The sequence below is a fragment of the Choloepus didactylus genome, chromosome 8 (assembly GCF_015220235.1).
Source record: "Choloepus didactylus isolate mChoDid1 chromosome 8, mChoDid1.pri, whole genome shotgun sequence".
Lineage (NCBI taxonomy): Eukaryota > Metazoa > Chordata > Mammalia > Pilosa > Megalonychidae > Choloepus > Choloepus didactylus.
In genome coordinates this window covers 100,008,991-100,031,556 of record NC_051314.1, presented here as the reverse complement: position 1 = coordinate 100,031,556, position 22,566 = coordinate 100,008,991, and the positions used below count along the sequence as shown (strand labels likewise).

Below are 22,566 nucleotides of genomic sequence, written 5' to 3'. Positions count from 1 at the left end.
ATCATGCTGTATATACATTTTTGGAATAGAAATCATAGACTTAGATGCAGTTATCTCATTACATTGACATAAAGCACACACTCATGAGTACCTCATAAAATAATACAAATAATAATAACAAGAGCAGGAGTTTATTGAGTAATTTACTATGTGCCAGGTACTGTTTCTAGGTACTTATGTGTATCAATTCATTGAATCTTCACAACCCCTCTTGGAGACAAGGTACTATTATCAGCCCTATTTACAGACAGGGGAAATGAGACTCAAAAAGGTCAAGTAACCTTCTTACAGAGAAAACTTACTTAATGACATTTCTCATGTTATCTCACACTGGTTTATGGATTTATTTTAAGAGACCAACCATCCCATTTCACTCTGGACTGTTCTAGTTTAGCACTGAAAGTCCATGTCCCAGGAAACCCCTCAGTCCTGAACAAGCTGGGACAGTTGGTCACCTGAGTATCTCTAGTTACTGTTAAGATCTTGTGTTGATTAGAATTAGAATATTGTTACAGAGGGTGCTTCAATAAACAGTCCTCACAAATTGCTGCTCACTCATCTTTCAGAAAGAGTCCCATTGGACTCCCTGATCCAAGGTTATCTCCCCTCCCTGAGGTGTTATTTGAAAGTACTTGTATTTTCCTTATTCTGATAGTTATTTCACTAATGTATCTAACTTCACCCTTCATCTATTTTTCAGTTTATTTACAGCGACTCTCTGGAACTAGTGCTAACCTCTAGTGTAAAATCTTTTAGCAGGAACACCACCACATTTAGAGGCAAGGTAAGTCAATGTTTAGTGGTTTGAAACAGGAAGTGCCCCCAAAGGGCCAGAGCAGACAGTGAGGACATGATGTACATGTTATTTTCATGCAAGCCAGCTGACTTCCATGGGTTCATTTCTGCTGCCTGAAGTAAACCTGACTATAATGTCTTTGAGATTCTCAATTGGGAGTAACTCCAGACAAAGTCTCAAATATGGTGGGACTCTACTGACACTTCAGGTTTAACTTGAAATGCTGAATCTATTAAGATTAAACAATGTTTGGTGCTTGGCTTCTAATTTGTGCTCCTTCCTTACAATTTTTTGTTTGATCAAATGTCAACATCTCTGTTCCTCTACTTATTCGCCCGTTAAACAAGCAAAAATATTTTCCTATTTTCACTGTCATAGGACTGTTGCAAAAAGCTGTAATCCTTGGGTTGGGCTAATTTCTCTTTTTTTGTGTTATTTAAGGAGTCATCCTCACTCTTACTCATCTGTTTACTAATCCATGCATTTACCTAGCCAAATCACAAATATTTATTGAGCCTGAATTTGTTCTCCATTTAGATTTAACAAAGTTAAATTGCAGAAAGACGCAAAAGGCTAAGAATATTCCATGTTATCTTTCCTAGGAATATTCTTATTTTAATAAAAGAAGTCAATCTAAAGTAATGGATATATTAGAACACACATATACCAGATAATCATCCCACGTGTACAATCAATGGTTCACGATATCATCAAATAGTTGTGCATTCATCACCACAGTCATTTTTTTAACAATGTCATTCTCCCCCCCAAAATTAATAAAAATTTAAAAAAGAACACCCCAAACATCACACACCCCTCAGCTCCCCCTATTATTTATTTATTTTCTGTCCTTATTTTCCTACTCATCTGTCCATACACTGGCTAAAGGGAGTGTCAATTACAAGGTTTTCACAATTACAGTCACACCATAAAAGCTATGTAGTTATACAATCATCTTCAAGAATCAAGGTACTGGATTACAGTTCAACTGTTACAGGCATTTCCTTCCAGCTATAGAATTCATTTATGAATATCCATTGAGCAAGAAATTTGGCCTAGTCTTCAAGAAATTTATGCAGATGGATATTCTCTGGTGAAATTGGGAATTGAAGCAGTCCTGTTTGTTGTATGATGCTATTATCTAGTGTCTTTCATTTATCCAGCAATTATTCATTGAGTGCTTTCCATTGACAAGAAACTATGTAGGTCTTGAAAGGAATATAAAGATAAATGAGATTCTGTTCCTTCCATCAAATAGTTCATATTCTAATAAGGAGGATAATACATTCACATAAATGGCCATCTGTAAGGCAGTATTCAACAAACTCTAACTAAAGGAATCTTATTTGAAGAAATTATAACCATTAACTGGATCATGTTGTGGAGGGACTAGAAGGCAAGACTAAGGATTTTAAAGTTATGTGGTAAGTGGTGGGATAACACTGAAGAATTTTTGAAAAGGCATTGATAGAATCAAAACTGCATTGAAGAGCATGAAGTTGCACTTCAGCACCCTAATATGCGTGTTTATTTCTTATTATCTGTCTTTGTTCTCTAAAATGTAAGCTCCATAAAAGAAAGGACTTAATTTTGCTTATTGCTGTTATCACCAGCACCCAGAAAATCTCTGGCAACTATTAAGTTCTCAAATATTTGTTCACTGTTGAAATGTACTAGCGCAGAGATTCCCAAACTCCCTCTTAGTGCCTCAGAAATATTTTACGGCACCCTTAGGCCAAAAGACATGCTAAAATGTTCCAGTGAGTTTTTGTATCTCCTTGCATTTTATCACAGCAATGCTAGAAAATTCAGCTTCACAAAATTATGACATCAATGCAAGGAATGTAGCATGATCTAATGTTAAAACTAAATGACCTTGTGCTTCACCCAGTGTTTGGTAGATGTCAAGATATGGTTCTCTTGAAAATTTCAAATATCTGGCAGTGGCCTTGTAAGTTTCCTGGACTGTCCTGGGGCATCTTGGTACACAGTGTGAGGAAAAGTTATCTTTGAATCCCTATTTCATCACAGTTATTCTATAGGACATAGTTTCTATGGAATCACAAAATCGACTATTTTCAGATTTGACTTTTTCCTGCTGCTCTAATTGCTGGTCATCAAGTCATTAAATGGATACAAAGGTGAAACTGATTTGGATATTGAGTGCTCAAGTAAGTGTATGAGATCTAAGAACCCTATGGTAACCCTAGCAATATACTTAGATCAGCAATTTAATTTGATCCATTATAGAAATGTGTTACATGGAACACTATTCTTTTGAGATGTCCCAAGAAAAAAAAAAGAGTCCAGTGGCTAAATAAAGATTGAGAAATCTACATGCTAATATATTTATCCTCAATACTAGGTGACATTAATTGTAAGTTTTGCCATCTATTTAATGATTTTTAAAGAAAAGCCATTTGCTACATTAAATATACACATTAATTATAAGACAAATCTGGCTTGCAAAACATGACATTGTGAATAAAAATGTGCCGTAGAATTTACAATATGTTGACATCCTCTTTCTTGGAGAGTCACAGTTCAAATAAGCATATTAACTGCTTTGAGAAGTTCCATAGTAAAGAAACTGTTTATTTTTGTTTTACCCTGACTTATCCTAAATTAGTTGACCACATATGTCTTTTTTCATGTTCACCTATAACATATTGTGATTGCAATGATCACACTACTGGCTTACCATTTGGTTGTTGTCTGAAAACAGACCCCCCAACTTTGATTCAAAGGTGTTCAAAAGATTGTTTTTAGGAACACCTTGAGTTGTTTTTTCTGATTAGATTTCCCACTAGGTGGTAGTGTTACAACATCAAAATACTTTGCAGTAATGGTCTAGCAGCTCCAGTTCAATCTCACAGGCATTTACAAGTGTGTGCTCTGTTTAAGATACCATGTCTAATGATATGTAAGCTAGTGATCTTGCTGACACTAGGATCCAGGCCTGTTCACTCCCAGGCCAATGCTCTTTCCATTATACAATCATATGCACTTAAGAAAGCAACAGCTCTGTTTTCTAAGGCAAGTCTTCTGGAAGCTATATACTTATACATATGTAAAAGAAAGTTTTCTATGGAATTTATAAAACAAAGCAAATGTCTTTATGGGAAGGCAAAAGTGGGAGTGCAAAAGATCCACAAAACCTGGGAATTTTTCATGATTTCTAGATCCCAGAATGGTAAGAGTTGCTACGCTCTGGTGACTTTGATTTTATTCTTGAAGACAGTTCAGCTTTGGGACAAACTTACAAAGCTGAGTATGATAGATTGAGTTATGTACACCACCCCCCACACCCACCCCTCACAAATGTTCTTAATCTTAATTCCACTCCTGTGGGTGAAATCCATTGTAAATAGGACCTTTTGAAGGTGTTATTTTTATTTAAGGTATGGCCAACTGAATCTGTTAGGGCCTTATCCGGATTACTAGAGGCATTCATAAGCAGGAGAAATTCAGACAGACAGAAATCTATGGGGAGGAACCAGAAGCCAGGAGTTGGTGGAACCTGGAAGAGAAAGGAGAGGATATCGCTTTGTGTATCGACACGTGACGGGAAAGCCAGTGAACCCCAGGATTGCTGGCAGCCAGTCCCAGAATGCCATAGTCATTGGGCAGAAAGCATTCTCTTGCTGATGCCTTGATTTTGTACTTTCTCCTAGCCTCAAAGCTGAGAGCCAATAAATTCCTGTTCTTTAAGCCAACCCATTGTGTGGTATTTGTGATTGCAGTTTAGTAAAATCAAGGATCACTGACCTAAAGCAGTTAAAGCACAAATGATTAATAAATGTACTCTAGGTTGTAGTTTAATCTATGACTTGGATGTGTGTCTTGTGATTTTTAAAATTTTTTATTGGAAGTACTTTCAAACTTACAGGATAGTTTCAAAAATGATGCAAACCCCACACAGAGAACTCCAAATACCACTATTCCCCCAGATACCCAGATCTACCAATTTTAACATTTTGCCACATTTGCCATATCATTCTATCTTTCCTTCTAGCAATCCATCTATCTATCCATTTATCTATCTATTTATCAATCCATTTCCTGAACACTTGAGTGTAAGTTGTGTACATCATGTTCCTTGAGGACTTAATACCATGTATATTTCCTAAGAACAAGTATAGTCACTTATGTCACCACCTTAAGTGCAGTTATCAGGTTCAAGAAATTGAACATTGATTTAAGCTTATAGTCTACATTCCAGTTTTTTATATGTTCCATTAATATCCTTTGAGCCTTTTTTCCTCCCTTGTTAGATCCCATCCAGGGTCACAAATTGCATTTAATTGTCATTGCCTCTTTAGTTGCTCTTTTTTTTTTATTGTAGGAACATATACACAAAATAAACTTTCCTATCTCAACTGCTCCCAAGTATACCATTCAATGAGATTAATTACATTCACAATATTGCAATACCCTCAACACCTTCCATTACTAGAACTTTCCCATATCCATAAACAGAAACCCAACACTCATTATGTATTAATTCCTCATTCTCACCACCCCTGGCTACCTGTATTCTAATTTCTGTCTCTGTGAGCTTGTATATATTCTATGTAGTTACCAGGGAGATTATATTTAACATCCTAAATATAAGAGCCTTGTTTGCTTTGATAGCTGCTTAACTTCAATAGCATACATAAACTAAGTTCCTGTAAATTCCTATAAGTTCTCAGGCTCTGTTTACTTTTCTTCTTTCTTTTTTCTGCTCCTCAGACTGGATGATTTCAATTGTTTGATCTTCAAATTCACTGATTCTTTCTTCTGCCATCTCCAGTCTGCTGTTGAATCCCTCTAGAGTATTTTTAATTTCTGGTACAGCAGTCTTTATAGTCTTTAGATCTGTTTGGTTCCATTTCACAAATTCCATCTCTCTACTGATATTCTCTTTGTTGAAATCTGTATGTTTTGATATTTTAATGTGTTATCACTGGAATTTAGACTTTGAGGCATCTGTTCCTTAAGCTTGTATCCAGCTAGTGTTATGACAGGGTTTTCTTTGAATGCCAAGAGTGAGCAAAAGAAAAAAAAAAAAAGAATGAAAAAGAAAAACCTTTTTCCTTGTCTTTGTAGTTGACTTGTGAGAGTGCTCTCATTCAGAGCTTATCCACACAATGAGTTTAGAGAGTAGCTAGGGGCTGCCCCTATCTTTTTGGCACATGCATCTTGTTCTTTGGCATGCATATGGGTCCTAGGATTCCTGCCATTTGCATGGATATGAATGTCCTCTCTTCCTGAGGGAACAGTTTCCCCAAGGTCCTGGGGACTGCACTATATGTCCTACAGCCAGTAATCCCTTGCCCCAGGCTTTCACAACTTGACTGCTCTCCTGTAGCATTCTGAAGCAGAGTTCTGTAGCCCATCTTTTAGAGCCAGGATAAGCTCTTGGACAGCGAGCATGTGACGAGTGCCTGGGTCAATCCCTCAGGCTGCTACCAGACACATTAGGCTAGATATACATGCCCCCAGTATGAACACAAGGGTTACTTTGCTTCCTTTGGAACAAGGAGTGAAGACTGGCCCTGGAAGCATGGAACAGCTCTACTTTGAGCTGGAGAGGGGATGGAGGAGGGGCCAGCCAGGGCACCATGAAATCCTACAACTTTTAAGATACCTTTTCTTGATTCAGCACTTGCTCTCTTGCTGCAATCCTTTAACTGTTCTCTAGAGCTTTGAGAAAGATGTTTCTGCCAGTTCTTGCTGGTTGTTCAAAGCTTCAGTGTGGGTGACAGATTCCTGAAGCTTCTTACTCTACCATCTTGACCACAAAATCATAAGATTTCCAAGCTGCTTGAAGGGCTTGTGTAGTGTTGCACCAGGCAGGGTGGTGGGACCTCAAAAATTAGCTGGCTTAAGACCTTTATTTTATAAATGAGACTGCTGTGGTTAAGGGAAGACACATACTTGTTACAGTCACAGGATGATCTCTAGAACATACATGAGCAGGGTAAAATCTAAGCATATTTGTCTTTAGATCATTATTCTTGCTCTCACCATTTCAGGGACGTTTTTCTGAAGTGCATCCCAATTTCAGGGATGATACCTTGTGATTATCCCTGTCTATTCAGAACTTGTTGCTGCCATGCTCCCTGTGACATTAGTAGCAATCTACTTGGTTTACAAGACTCTGGTTTTCCCAATGTAGAATTGAATCTCTCTGGCATGATGTTTCTGTCATGGTCAGTAATCTCATACGTATGTATGGATCTATTCTGACTCAACCCCTCACTCCCATAAGTCACTCTGATGATGGCTGCTTTATGCTAATTTATGCTAATGTACTGGGAGTGAGGGGGAAGTATTTTGATAAAAACTGCAAAACCCTCCTTTCATTTTTGGCAACATTGGTTTTTGACAGTAACTTTTTAGAAACAGCCCTGATACTTTTCTTGTCTATTTTATGTGGTTTCTGTGTTATGATTTTATATTTATAAACTCTTTCTGTACTCTGATATTTACAGACATTTTCCTGTATTTCACCTAGTATTTTTTTCAAATTGACATTTAAATCATTAATTATTCTAGATTTTATTTTTGCATAAACTTAGGTATTTTCTAACACTATTTATTGATTTACCTGTCCTTTCCCCACTGATTTGAGGTATCACATTTTTCATGATTTTTAGATATAATTTAAAAATTTTTATTATATTTTACAAATTTGCTTATTTATTTCTCTGCCGTTTTATTGCGGAAAGAATAATATATATTCAATTTTTCTTTGGAACCAATGGGTAAGCATATTTAATAAATATGGTCAATATTTAATATGGGGATTTCAGTTAAGTGATCAATACACTCAATTTCAATACTATATGAAGTGACAGACTTACGAGGAGCTAGGTTTTATTTCTGTAAAAGCTTGAGAATTATGGGAGGTGACCAGGGAAAATGTGGTGACAAAAAATCCTGAGCCAGGTAGGGCTTTGCATATTTTCCAAATGAACTCTTATAGGTAAGTCCTGCCTATGTTTGAAAAACCAAGTCACTGAGAATTATTCTTAAAAATGTATGGTCTTATTTCCCACAGACATAACCAATAAATATTTAAGGACGGCTGAAGGCAGGACCAGAAAAATTCTGAAGAACAAGATTATGATTCTCTTATTCTCAAGTTTCTGAAGCAGAACAAGAAGGAAAAAAATAGGTTTAAGCATAGAGAATAGTACATTGTGTGAGGTTATTATGAAGATTAAATGAGATAAGAAAATGTTATGTAGCCCATATTAGAGGACTAATATCTTCCCTAAAAGAAGGTCTATAACATCCTTGTTAGTAACAGAGACTTTAGTCAGAATATAAAAAGGAGAAAATTGCTCGAAATACAGAGCTGATCAATCTTCTTCCCATTTGATGAAATTGAAGCTGGATGGATCAAGAACGAATTTTAGAGTTACATGTTTTGAAACGTGGAGTTTTTTTTCTTCTTCTCCAGAACCTTAACATGGATTATGTATCTAAGTCTGCAAACTCCACACAAAATAACATGTGCTTTGGCTATAAGGGTACAGAAACTGTTTTTGTTGTTGTTGTTGTTGTTGTTGTTGTTGTTGTTTGAAAGAGGGAGGGCCTCATATACTTTTGTTAATTAGTTCGTAAGTAAGATCAAATGTAAAATTCTTTAATTTGGGAGTAAACTATAGTGCTTTAGCAGATCTCTTGTTAATGAGAAAATTACTCGTAGGTTAAGCTAGGTCATGTTTGCTGTCCATTCTTGAGCAGAACAGTTCAGGGCCCTATTCCTGTAGGTCCAAAGCCTTAGGTTGGAAACCATTGTGCTGTTTCAGTATCAAGTCAAGAGTTTTGTTCTTTCCTGGTTTTACAGTTCAAAAGTTCACGTTAGACAGTTAAGAGGTCAAGCTTGAGAAGTTGTTTGTTAAGGACATGTCTAGGAACTGAGATGGAATCACAGGGCTAGGACTTATAACCACCTGTGGGTTGTTTCATTGGAAACCCAAGAATAGAACCCTTACGTGGTAGACTGATAGCATTAATGGCTCAAAACTTTCTTCACTCCCTGTATCCAAGCTTTTTGCCATGTAACTTTGTAGTGCCCTCCTACTCTGATTCTGGGTTAGGTCATGTGACCTGCTTTAGTCAATGGGATGTTGTAGGGTGAGCAACTGTCCTGGTTTGCCTGGGACTGAGTGGGTTCCTGGGATGTGGGACTTTCAGTTTTAAAACTGAGAGCCTTGGACAACCAGGACAAGTTGGTCGCATTAAAATTTAGCAAACTGGTCAAGAGGTTTGAAAAGCACATTCCTGTTTTACTTGCTGCTTTTGTCCTTGCCTTGGAAAAGATGCTTAGGTTAGCCTGTGGAGGATGAGAGGTGCATGGAGCACAGCTGTGCCCACCCTGGTCCTCCAAGGGGAGGATTCCTAGATTGGCTGAACCTCCATGGACCACAGACTAATGGTCAGCCAGATCAGCTGAAACCCACAGACTCCTGAACTAAATATATCTTTATTGTTGAATGGCACTGAGGTCTTGTGATGTTATGCAGCATGGTGCAAAAGATAAATGATACACCTATTTATATTTTTTATATGTAACTTTCGGATTCATTGACAAGTCAGGAAATAAAAAGCAGAACAACACTTAATCTGTAAAATCTGACTGATATAAAATTTTATGTATGAAATAGTTTTGTAATTTTCATATATTATCATTATATGCCCAAATTATTCAATTGAGTATGATTTCTTAGGATATAGTTGGGAGGTCATAACTCAGACTACAGACACTTGGTGATCATTTGCCTGTAAAGACTGCAGACTGTTGGTTGCTTTGTGTGAATTGCCCCATAACGTTCTGGATGAGATTTTCTGGTCCTTCTGCTTCTGGACCTTCTCAGCAGCGTCTCTTCATTATTTGAAGTCATGTTTCAATTTTATGGAAATTTGTCCATTTCAGCTCTTACTAGAGCATCTGTTTAAACAGTCCATTACTATCAATTTTCTATGTATATGCAGCTCACAAATAACAGAATTCAGTAGTTGGAAGGAACTGCATAAATAATAATCCCCTCTGTTTATCAATGAGGAAACCGAAATTTGCAAAAGGTAAATGACTTTGCTCTGAAAATACTATGCAAATAAATTGCAGAAATAATCTTGGAACTTGAGAACTGACTTCTAGTCTAAATGTGCTTTGATCATCCCATGCTATGTGTGACAGGAACATGCCACAGCTTCGTAGAAATACAAATGAAATGACAATTTATGGTTCTGAAATTTTATCTTTCTTCGGTTACATTCAGGCAGCACACATGCCTCAATCTATTTAGCATATCCTACCCAGATTTATCTTTCAACAACACTTAAACATTTCAGTAGAAAAATGGGTAAAGGATGTGAATAGGCAATTTCAAAAATTCAAATTGCCTGTACATATGTAAAAAAAGTTCAAATGCACAATTAAGGAAATGGAATTTAGGATAACCATATGATGCCAATTTTCACTTGGCAAAGATATAAAATGATAATTTCCAGTATAGCTAAAGGCATGTGGAAATGGGAATTCTCAGAATTTAAATTGCTGTAACTTTTTCAGTAACATGTATGTTAAAACATGAATATTTCCTATAATCCACAATTTTCCTTCTAGAATTGAATCCAGTAGAAAAAATCTGACAATAGTCTTACATCATTGTTTTAACATCAAAAATTTGAAAATACCATGAAGGACCAGGAATAGATTTGTTAAATTATCTTATGTCTCAAAAGCCATGTTCTTTAATGCAATCTTGTGGAGGCAGATGTTTTAGTGTTGATTAGGTTGGAACCTTGGGATTAGGTTGTTTTCCATGGAAATGTGACCCACCCAACTTTGAGTGACACTTTTGGTTAGCATGTCCCCTTTGATTGAATGTTTCCATGGAGGTGTGGCCCTGCCCATTCAGCATGGGCCTTGATTAGTTCTTATAAAGGGGCTCACGAACAGAAGAACCTCAGAGCTGCAATTTACAGAGACATTTTGAAGATGGCCATTGAAAGCAGAGTTTTGCTGATGTTTTGGACATACTAGCCCAGAGTTGCCCCAACAAGCTGATACAGAGACATTTTGGAGAACGCCATTTTGAAACACAACCTGGGAGCAAGCAGACACCAGCCACATGCCTTCCCAGCTAACAGAGGTTTTCTGGATGCCAATGGCCTTTCTCCAGTGAAGGTACCCTATTGCTGATGCGTTACCTTGGACACTTTATGGCCTTAAGACTGTACCTGTGTAACCAACCACATAACCCTCCTTTATAAAAGCCAGTTCATTTCTGGTGTTTTGTAGACAGCAGCATTAGCAAACCGAACAGTCTATATAAAGAAATACTATTTAACCATTAAAAGGATTTTTTAGTCTTTATTGACATGGAAAAATAATCGTAATACATTAAACCAAAAAAGCACATTTCAAAATAACATGTATTTTATTTAAAAGTATCTTGACGGACATATATCAAATGTCTATGTATTTTCTGTTTTACTTTTCTTTTTTAACCCTTTTTTGGTAACAGCTTTATTGATATATAATTCACACATCTATGTTACTTTTACATTTCTTTTGTTAGGTTTAGTTAGAAGTATTAAATAGTTACTGTTTTTACTATTGTAAAATGGACCTTTTAAAAATTAAGTTTTCTAATGTAATATAGGAAATGTTGCTGTAGTACATTTATAGTAAAAAAAAAAACTATTTCCATTCAAAACACTTTAGAATTTCTTAAATAAAGGAATAATTTTTTAAAAAATAAAACCTCAAAACAATTTTTCTCATTATTTTCATTTATTTCTTAGCATAGAAGGGAATATAAAAGGAAACAAATTACCATGCAAATATAATAAATAAAAATAAATAAATGCATATTACATTTAAATAAATAAATGCACATATTACTCCTCTATTCAAAAGCCTTTGGTGTCTTCCCATACTTTTGGGACATCTTCATCTTCTAAACCCATCCACGGTCTGATTCTAATTCTAATGTTATTGATTAATTATTTGGCTCATTCTTTTCATAAATGCTTATTTGCCTGGTACTTTCCTTTGTTCTCTTCATCTCTTAATCTTTCCTGCAATTTAAAATGCTCCATACATGGCTGCCTCCCTGCCTATAGAGGTTCTCATGACTTGAAGTTTGTTTATTCAGTACCTACCACCCTTTAAAGAACACTTATGGATCACAGTGTTTTCAAATATTCCAACCATCTTTCTTCTATTTGAAATAATTCAATTTCATATTATTTTTAATGAATAGAACTTAAACTGTGCTGTATCAGCTTCTGGGTTAAGGATGACTGAGAGGAAACTCTAATAGTGACACCTGTCCCTAATTGAGGATGGGCTTTTTCATCTGCTCTTGCTGCCTCTATATGACCCCTCCCCATCTTATTGGTTTAGGGGTCCGTAGACACTTAACTGAGAAAGATTAACAACTGAGCTTAAGATGTGACAGAATGGTGAATTTATTTTCAAATGCTTTCTGAGAACATTTCTCAAAGCAGGTTTCTATATGTTCTTCATAGAGCTGGTTGGAATTTTACAGTTCACCTCTAAATTTTAAAATTAATTTCATAGATAAAGCCACAAAAAAGACCATTTGTGGCTCACTTCTTTTTACCCATCTTCTAATAGTTTTCTTCCTTTCTGTATTTGCTTGTGCACTGCCTTTAGTTTCTACTTCTTATTTTTCCCACTCGTCCAAATTCCAGTAAATCTTATAAATTAGCTCAAGACCTGTCTACCTCACTATTACTTTCTTAACTAAATTTCGTCTGTTGGTCTTTTTCTCTTGGGATTTATGCAAATATTTTATACATTGTCTTTATACACATTATACTCTTGATTTGTCTCAGAATCATAGGGTTTCATCTTTTTAAAAATTTAGTCGACTGCTATAATCTAACTTCTTCAAGAGCAGACAGTACTGGTGGTGGAAAGAGCATGGACTCAGAATCTGGTTCAATTTGTGGCCCTACCATTTTCCAGCTTAGACAATTTACTAATCCCTCTGAGACACAACATTCTTTACTGTTAAATGAAAGTAAAGATATCTTCATTATGGGAATGCGGCAATGACTGACTAAATGAGATATATGTGTGTGTGTATATATATATATTCTTGCAAGTGTTCTATAACTTACCATCTTTTCCAGTACCACTAGATTATACGTTGTAACAAATAATCTGTCTTTTAACAGAGATGTTTATTTCTTGGATTCCAATATGGGTAGGCAGGGAGACTGTGTTCATTGGAGCCACTCAAGGACCCAGGGAGATGGAAACATCATTTGACAAGTGCCTCCAGATCACAGAAGCAGTGGGGAGAGAAATGGTGATTCATGCTTTGGCTCTTAAAACTTCTGCCTAGAAATAATATATTCTCTTCTACTCACATTCCATTGGCCAATAAAGGTAACACGTTCACACTTAACTTCAAAAGGGGAGGGAAGTATAATCACCATATACTCTGAGAGAAGAGAGTCAGAAATATTTGATGAACAGCATTGTTAGTTATGACATATCCTTCATAGTGCTTACACTACTATTCGTGGAACAAAATCCCAATGAATAGATGCTTGTTGAATGATATGGACATGTTTAGGAATAGATTACATCTTGTAGTTAGATAAAGGCTTCTCTATTTGAATAGGTCTATAAAACCATAAAAGGTTTCTTTTTTTATGGAAAGGTGGAAAATTTATTTGGTAGGCTTTTCAGTTTTTAATGCTGTGAAACATTGTGACCATACTACAGAATCAATGCATTTTTTTTTTTTTTTTAATCATCATTTTATTGAGATATATTCACATACCACGCAGTCATACAAAACAAATTGTACTTTCGATTGTTTACAGTACCATTACATAGTTGTACATTCATCACCTAAATCAATCCCTGACACCTTCATTAGCACACACACAAAAATAACAAGAATAATAATTAGAGTGAAAAAGAGCAATTGAAGTAAAAAAGAACACTGGGTACCTTTGTCTGTTTGTTTCCTTCCCCTACTTTTCTACACATCCATCCATAAACTAGACAAAGTGGTGTTTGGTCCTTATGGCTTTCCCAATCCCATTGTCACCCCTCATAAGCTACATTTTTATACAACTGTCTTCGAGATTCATGGGTTCTGGGTTGTAGTTTGATAGTTTCAGGTATCCACCACCAGCTACCCCAATTCTTTAGAACCTAAAAAGGGTTGTCTAAAGTGTGCATAAGAGTGCCCACCAGAGTGACCTCTCGGCTCCTTTTGGAATCTCTCTGCCACTGAAGCTTATTTCATTTCCTTTCACATCCCCCTTTTGGTCAAGAAGATGTTCTCCGTCCCACGGTGCCAGGTCTACATTCCTCCCTGGGAGTCATATTCCACGTTGCCAGGGAGATTCACTTCCCTGGGTGTCTGATCCCACGTAGGGGGGAGGGCAGTGATTTCACCTTTCAAGTTGGCTTAGCCAGAGAGAGAGGGCCACATCTGAGCAACACAGAGGCATTCAGGAGGAGACTCTTAGGCACAAATACAGGGAGGCCTAGCCTCTCCTTTGCAGCAACCGTCTTCCCAAGGGTAAAACTTATGGTAGAGGGCTCAACCCATCAAACCACCAGTCCCCTATGTCTGTGGTCATGTTAGCAACCATGGAGGTGGGGTAGGCGAATACCCCTGCATTCTCCACAGGCTCCTCAAGGGGGCACTACATCTTTTTTTTTTTTTTTTTTTCCCTTGTTTGTCTTTTTTCTTTTTTTTTTTTTTTAACTTTCCCTTCTTTTTTCAAATCACCTGTATGAAAAAAAAGTTAAAAAGAAAACAAACATACAATAAAAGAGCATTTCAAAGAGACCATAGCAAGGGAGTAAGAAAAAGACAACTAACCTAAGATAACTGCTTAACTTCCAACATGTTCCTACTTTACCCCAAGAAAGTTACATAATATAGCAACATTTCAGTGAACTTGTTCCTACTACAACCATCAGAAATTAACAGACCATAGTCATTTCTGGGCATCCCCAGAACGTTAAATAGCTTATCTGTTCTTCCTGGATTATTGTTCCCCCTTCCTTAATTGCTCTCTACTGCTAGTTCCCCTACATTCTACATTATAAACCATTTGTTTTACATTTTTCAAAGTTCACATTAGTGGTAGCATATAATATTTCTCTTTTTGTGCCTGGCTTATTTCGCTCAGCATTATGTCTTCAAGGTTCATCCATGTTGTCATATGTTTCACCAGATCGTTCCTTCTTACTGCCGCGTAGTATTCCATCGTGTGTATATACCACATTTTATTTATCCACTCATCTGTTGAAGGACATTTGGGTTGTTTCCATCTCTTGGCAATTGTGAATAATGCTGCTATGAACATTGGCGTGCAGATATCTGTTCGTGTCACTGCTTTCCGATCTTCCGGGTATATACCGAGGAGTGCAATCGCTGGATCGAATGGTAGCTCTATATCTAGTTTTCTAAGGAACTGCCAGACTGACTTCCAGAGTGGCTGAACCATTATACAGTCCCACCAACAATGAATAAGAGTTCCAATTTCTCCACATCCCCTCCAGCATTTGTAGTTTCCTGTTTGTTTAATGGCAGCCATTCTAACCGGTGTTAGATGGTATCTCATTGTGGTCTTAATTTGCATCTCTCTAATAGCTAGTGAAGCTGAACATTTTTTCATGTGTTTCTTGGTCATTTGTATTTCCTCTTCAGAGAACTGTCTTTTCATATCTTTTGCCCATTTTATAATTGGGCTGTCTGTACTATTGTCATTGAGTTGTAGGATTTCTTTGTATATGCAAGATATCAGTCTTTTGTCAGATACATGGTTTCCAAAAATTTTTTCCCATTGAGTTGGCTGCCTCTTTACCTTTTTGAGAAATTCCTTTGAGGTGCAGAAACTTCTAAGCTTGAGGAGTTCCCATTTATCTATTTTCTCTTTTGTTGCTTGTGCTTTGGGTGTAAAGTGTAGGAAGTGGCCTCCTAATACAAGGTCTTGAAGATGTTTTCCTACATTATCTTCTAGGAGTTTTATGGTACTTTCTTTTATATTGAGATCTTTGGTCCATTTTGAGTTAATTTTTGTGTAGGGGGTGAGGTAGGGGTCCTCTTTCATTCTTTTGGATATGGATATCCAACTCTCCCAGCCCCATTTGTTGAAAAGACCATTATGGCTCAGTTCGGTGACTTTGGGGGCCTTATCAAAGATCAGTCGGCCATAGATATGAGGGTCTATCTCTGAATTCTCAATTCGATTCCATTCATCTATATGTCTATCTTTGTGCCAGTACCATGCTGTCTTGGCAACTGTGGCTTTATAATAAGCTTCAAAGTCAGGGAGTGTAAGTCCTCCCACTTCGTTTTTCTTTTTTAGAGTGTCTTTAGCAATTCGAGGCATCTTCCCTTTCCAAATAAATTTGATAACTAGCTTTTCCAAGTCTGCAAAGTAGGTTGTTGGAATTTTGATTGGGATTGCATTGAATCTGTAGATGAGTTTGGGTAGAATTGACATCTTAATGACATTTAGCCTTCCTATCCATGAACATGGAATATTTTTCCATCTTTTAAGGTCCCCTTCTATTTCTTTTAGTAGAGTTATGTAGTTTTCTTTGTATAGGTCTTTTACATCTTTGGTTAAGTTGATTCCTAGGTACTTGATTTTTTTAGTTGCTATTGAAAATGGTATCTTTTTCTTGAGTGTCTCTTCACTTTGTTCATTTCTAGCATATAGAAACATTACTGACTTATGTGCATTAATCTTGTATCCCGCTACTTTGCTAAATTTGTTTATTAGCTCTAGTAGGTGTATCGTTGATTTCTCAGGGTTTTCTAGATATAAGATCATATCATCTGCAAACAATGACAGTTTTACTTCTTCTTTTCCAATTTGGATGCCTTTTATTTCTTTGTCTTGCCGGATTGCCCTGGCTAGCACTTCCAGCACAATGTTGAATAACAGTGGTGACAGCGGGCATCCTTGTCTTGTTCCTGATCTTAGAGGGAAGGCTTTCAGTCTCTCACCATTGAGTACTATGCTGGCTGTGGGTTTTTCATATATGCTCTTTATCATGTTGAGGAAGTTTCCTTCAATTCCTGCCTTTTGAAGTGTTTTTATCAAAAAGGGATGTTGGATTTTGTCAAATGCTTTTTCAGCATCTATTGAGATGATCAATTGATTTTTCCCTTTCGCGTTTTTAATGTGTTGTAATACATTGATTGTTTTTCTGATGTTGAACCATCCTTGCATGCCTGGAATGAACCCCACTTGGTCATGGTGTATGATTTTTTTAATGTGTCTTTGGATTCGATTTGCAAGTATTTTGTTGAGGATTTTTGCATCTATATTCATTAGGGAGATTGGCCGGTAGTTTTCCTTTTTTGTAGCATCTTTGCCTGGTTTTGGTATTAGATTGATGTTAGCTTCATAAAATGAGTTAGGTAGTGTTCCATTTTTTTCAATGTTTTGAAAGAGTTTGAGTAAGATTGGTGTCAGTTCTTTCTGGAAAGTTTGGTAGAATTCCCCTGTGAAGCCATCTGGCCCTGGGCATTTATTTGTGGGAAGATTTTTGATGACTGATTGGATCTCTTTGCTTGTGATGGGTTGGTTGAGGTCTTCTATTTCTTCTCTGGTCAGTCTAGGTTGTTCATATGTTTCCAGGAAATTGTCCATTTCTTCTACATTATCCAGTTTGTTGCCATACAGTTGTTCATAATATCCTCTTATAATTTTTTTAATTTCTTCAGGATCTGCAATTATGTCACCTTTTTCATTCATTATTTTGTTTATATGGGTCTTCTCTCTTTTTGATTTTGTCAGTCTAGCTAGGGGCTTGTCAATCTTGTTGATCTTCTCAAAGAACCAACTTTTGGTGATATTTATCCTCTCTATTGTTTTTTTGTTCTCTATGTCATTTATTTCTGCTTTAATCCTTGTTATTTCTTTTCTTCTACTTGGTTTAGGATTGGTTTGCTGTTCATTTTCTAGCTTCTTCAGTTGATCCATTAGTTCTTTGATTTTGGCTCTTTCTTCCTTTTTAATATATGCGTTTAGTGCTATAAATTTCCCCCTTAGCACTGCTTTTGCTGCATCCCATAGGTTTTGGTATGTTGTGTTCTCATTTTCATTCGTCTCTATATATTTAGCAATTTCTCTTGCTATTTCTTCTTTAACCCACTGATTGTTTAGGAGTGTGTTGTTTAACCTCCAGGTATTTGTGAATTTTCTAAGTCTCTGATGGTTATTGACTTCTAATTGTATTCCATTGTGGTCAGAGAATGTGCTTTGAATAATTTCAATCTTTTTAAATTTATTGAGGCTTGTATTATGTCCCAGCATATGATCTATTCTGGAGAAAGTTCCGTGAGCACTAGAAAAGTATGTGTATCCTGGTGATTTGGGATGTAATGTCCTGTAGATGTCTGTTAAATCTAATTCATTTATCAGATTGTTTAGGTTTTCAATTTCCTTATTGGTCTTCTGTCTGGTTGATCTATCTATAGGAGAGAGTGATGTGTTGAAGTCTCCCACAATTATTGTGGAAACATCAATTGCTTCCTTTAGTTTTGCCAGTGTTTCTCTCATGTATTTTGTGGCACCTTGATTGGGTGCATAGACATTTACGATTGTTATTTCTTCTTGCTGAATTGCCCCTTTTATTAGTATGTAGTGGCCTTCTTTGTCTCTCAAAACATCCCTGCATTTGAAGTCTATTTTATCTGAGATTAATATTGCTACACCTGCTTTCTTTTGGCTGTAGCTTGCATGAAATATTTTTTTCCATCCTTTCACTTTCAATTTCTTTGTGTCCCTGTGTCTAAGATGAGTCTCTTGTATGCAACATATTGATGGTTCATTTTTTTTGATCCATTCTGCGAATCTATATCTTTTAATTGGGGAGTTTAATCCATTTACATTCAACGTTAAAACCGTGAAGGCATTTCTTGAATCGGCCATCTTATCCTTTGGATTATGTTTGCCATATTTTTCCCTCTCTCTATTAATATCCTTTATTGTACCCATACCGAATCTCTTTAGTACTGAACCTTTCTCCAAGTCTCTCTGTCCTGTCTTTGTTTCTCTGTCTGTAGGGCTCCCTTTAGTATCTCCAGTAGGGCAGGTCTCTTGTTAGCAAATTCTCTCAGCATTTCTTTGTCTGTGAAAAATTTAAGCTCTCCCTCAAATTTGAAGGAGAGCTTTGCTGGATAAAGTATTCTTGGCTGGAAATTCCTCTCTCTCAGAATTTTAAATATATCGTGCCATTGCCTTCTCGCCTCCATGGTGGCTGCTGAGTAGTCACTACTTAGTCTTATGCTGTTTCCTTTGTATGTGGTGAATTGCTTTTCTCTTGCTGCTTTCAGAACTTGCTCCTTCTCTTCTATGTTTGACAGTGTGATCAGTATATGTCTCGGAGTGGGTTTTTTTGGATTTATTCTATTTGGAGTTCGCTGAGCATTTATGATTTGTGTATTTATGTTGTTTAGAAGATTTGGGAAGTTTTCCCCAACAATTTCTTTGAATACTCTTCCTAGACCTTTACCCTTTTCTTCCCCTTCTGGGACACCAATGAGTCTTATATTCGGACGTTTCATATTATCTATCATATCCCTGAGGTCCATTTCGAGTTTTTCAATTTTTTTCCCCATTCTTTCTTTTATGCTTTCATTTTCCATTCTGTCATCTTCCAGGTCACTGATTCGTTGTTCAGCTTCCTCTAGTCTTGTACTATGAGTGTCCAGAATCTTTTTAATTTGGTCAACAGTTTCTTTAATTTCCATAAGATCATCCATTTTTTTATTTAGTCTTGCAATGTCTTCTTTATGCTCTTCTAGGGTCTTCTTGATTTCCTTCATATCCCGTACTAGGGTCTCATTGTTCATCTTTAGTTCTTTGAGTAGCTGCTCTAGGTGTGTCTCTTCTGGTCTTTTGATTTGGGTGCTTGGGCTTGGGTTATCCATATCGTCTGGTTTTTTCATATGCTTTATAATTTTCTGTTGTTTTTGGCCTCGTGGCATTTGCTGTCCTTGATAGGGTTCTTTTAGGGTTTGTAGACCAGTTGAAGTCCTTATCTCTAATTTATCAGATCTACAGCTTCGTGGAGTACACTTTCTCTAACTAACCAGCAGGTGGCGTCCACGAGCCACCTGTTCTCCACAAGCCAGTTCTCCCCTGCTTAGCCTTTTTGGTGAGTGGGGGAGTGAGTCTTGTGGGGCCCAATTGGTGTCCCAAGCTTGCGTGTGTAGTTGGTGTTGCCTGCCCTGTATGTGGGGCGTGTTTCTGGGCAGTCGGGGAGGGGGGGTGGCCCTAACAATCAAATCTCCCTGATGATCCTAGAGTTTTAAAGCTACTGCAATAGTCTAATCCTTCAGTTCAGTCCTGCCACAGTTTGTCTCTGCCACTGACCCACAAGTCTTTGGTATTGGCGTATGGCTCCTGAGACTTGCAAGTGGGCCCCTCTTCCAGGCTGTGCACCCCGGGTCCTCTGTTGAGGGATGACTGTGCTATGTCACAGGTGAGTGCCGTCCCCCCAGGGCAGTTCTGGGCTGCTGGGCTGTGTTGGGAGGCTCCCAGTCTGCTCAAATGATGGCTGAATGGGGCTCTGTTAATTCACACTGCTCCCCCTTCCCAGCTCTGGGACATTCAGCTGAGGTTGCAGGGAAGGCTAATGTCCACGCCCAGTTTTGTGGTGTGTGCCTGTTATTTGAAGCACTTCCGTCACACTGGGTTGTCTGGGGCAGCTCTGGGCTATGGGGCTGGCGATGGGCAGGAGTGTTTCCTGTCCACCAGGATGGTGGCTGTGAGCGGACACCCCCCTTTTCTTGGGAAGTTGTGTTGTTTAGTGAATTTTCTCAGCCACTGGATTATTGCCTTTTGTCTCAGAGCTCTCTTAGTTCTGCTCTTGACTTGACGTGCCCAAATTTCAATTCTTTGAAGCTTTCTGTATTGAGCTTCTTAGAGTAATTGTTTTAGAAAAAGCAAAAAGGATTTAAAAAAAAAAAAAAACAAAAAAAAAAAACGGCCCTCCTCAGAGATCTAATGGGTTATTGAAATGCTAATAGACAAAGCAACCAGGGCCATTAAGGAAAGGTGCCCTGGGCAGAGAGATCAGCCTTGCTTCGGGATTTGCATATGCGCCTCAAGGCCTGATCTCCGCCCTTCCCCTTTCTGTGTTCACCAGAACTCCAAAAATCCTCTGCTTTTACTTTGGAGCTTCTCGTGTTGTTTTCCTTCTATGCCCGTCTCCTCTCTGCTGGGCTGGCTGCTCTCAGAGTCTCTGGTGTCTGGCCTCAGTCTATCTATGGTTGGAGTTTGAATCAGTAGAATGAGTTTCCGATGAGAGCAGCCACTGCAATTCTCCCTTCTCCTTCCTGGAGCTGACAGCCCCTCCTCCCCCGGGACTGAGCCTGGCAGGGAGGGGCGCGGGTCCCCTGGCCGCAAAAACTTACAGATTTCGCTGATCTCAGCAGTTCTACGTTTTCATGAGTGTTGTATGAAGTATGCCCAAAGACAGATTGCTCTGTGGTGTCCAGTCCACGCAGTTCCTGGCTTTTTACCTACTTTCCTGGAGGAGTAACTAAAACATACAGCCCACCAGTCTGCCATCTTGCCGCATTCCCCAGAATCAATGCATTTTAAAGTGGGGAGGGTCTCGATCACCTAGTCCAGATTCTTACAAACCCCCTTCATATTTCCCCAAAGAGGTTATGCAGTCTCTGCATTAGCACTTCTGTTGATTAAATAGACTAAAATTTGGCAAGAGTATCTTACTGAAAAAATTAGATTTAAGTAGAATCTTCTATGTAGGTTTCAGATTTACAAATTCATAGTCCTCTGTTTTAAAGTACTTAGAACTTGGGCTATGCTCGTAAATCGGGGCATGGTGCTGACATCTGGAAGCACAAAGGACATTATTAGAGAAATAAAAAAGATTGATGCTTTCTAGTCCCAACCTGTAGGTGAATTGTTGCTTTAATGTGATTGTTCTGTTTTTAGGCCTAGGCATTGTCTCACCTCAGTGAATACTGAGGCATAATATTGCAATTTAGTCATGAGAGCACCAGGTGGTACATAATGTCGTCACTGAAGATGCTGTTACTATGGCATCCAGAACCCTTTTCCAGCTCTGTGCTTTCGCCATCTTTCTCTGTTTTCACAGAGGGACAGAAGCTGCTGCAAACTAAATTTTAGTATTTTAAGCATAGCTAGGAGATTTTGTTCTCTATCAGGATGGATGTTCTTTTCCCTTGTTCTTTTTTTTGTCAAGCAGTCTCACTGTACATAATCCAAAGCTTTCTTTGGTGTCAATAGCCACATTCCCGGATAGAATATTTTAAAGTATTACCATTGTAATCTAACAGTTGAATCACAGAAAAAGAATGAGTTTCTGGGAAACATTAGCTAACAGAATTTGACAGCCTTCCTGTGCATTGTGGAGGCTAAATGACTTCCTTGTTTCTAAGAACCTTAAAATATAGGGATTGTTTGTTTGGTCTTCCAGACACTGAAGGAAAATCTTCTGCATGACAAATATTTAAGGAGGAGTTTGTACACAACAAAGGTTTATGATAAGATTCTTCTTAATTAACCCCCTAGCAAACTTTATAGTGATAACTCAATGATAATGTGGGATATCTTAGTAGGAACTTTTAAGAAAGAGGAAACGGAGTTCTGAATCTCAGGATCAGCATTTTCCAAAACATTTTCTGCTGGATGTTATTAAACATTATACAATAAATGATATCATTGAGAAATGCTGAGATAAAACA

The 22,566-nt window shown here is 37.5% G+C and overlaps 1 protein-coding gene across 1 annotated transcript in view; it reads right to left on the bottom strand.

Moving 5' to 3' along the window:
* LOC119542856 (glycerol-3-phosphate dehydrogenase 1-like protein) overlaps nucleotides 1–21,403 on the bottom strand; it is a 34,166-nt gene extending 12,763 nt beyond the window's left edge. Inside the window, exon 1 of the mRNA XM_037847479.1 lies at nucleotides 21,393–21,403. Coding sequence (XP_037703407.1) covers nucleotides 21,393–21,403 — 11 coding nt within the window. The remainder of the gene's footprint in view (nucleotides 1–21,392) is intronic.
* Nucleotides 21,404–22,566: the final 1,163 nt, after the last annotated feature.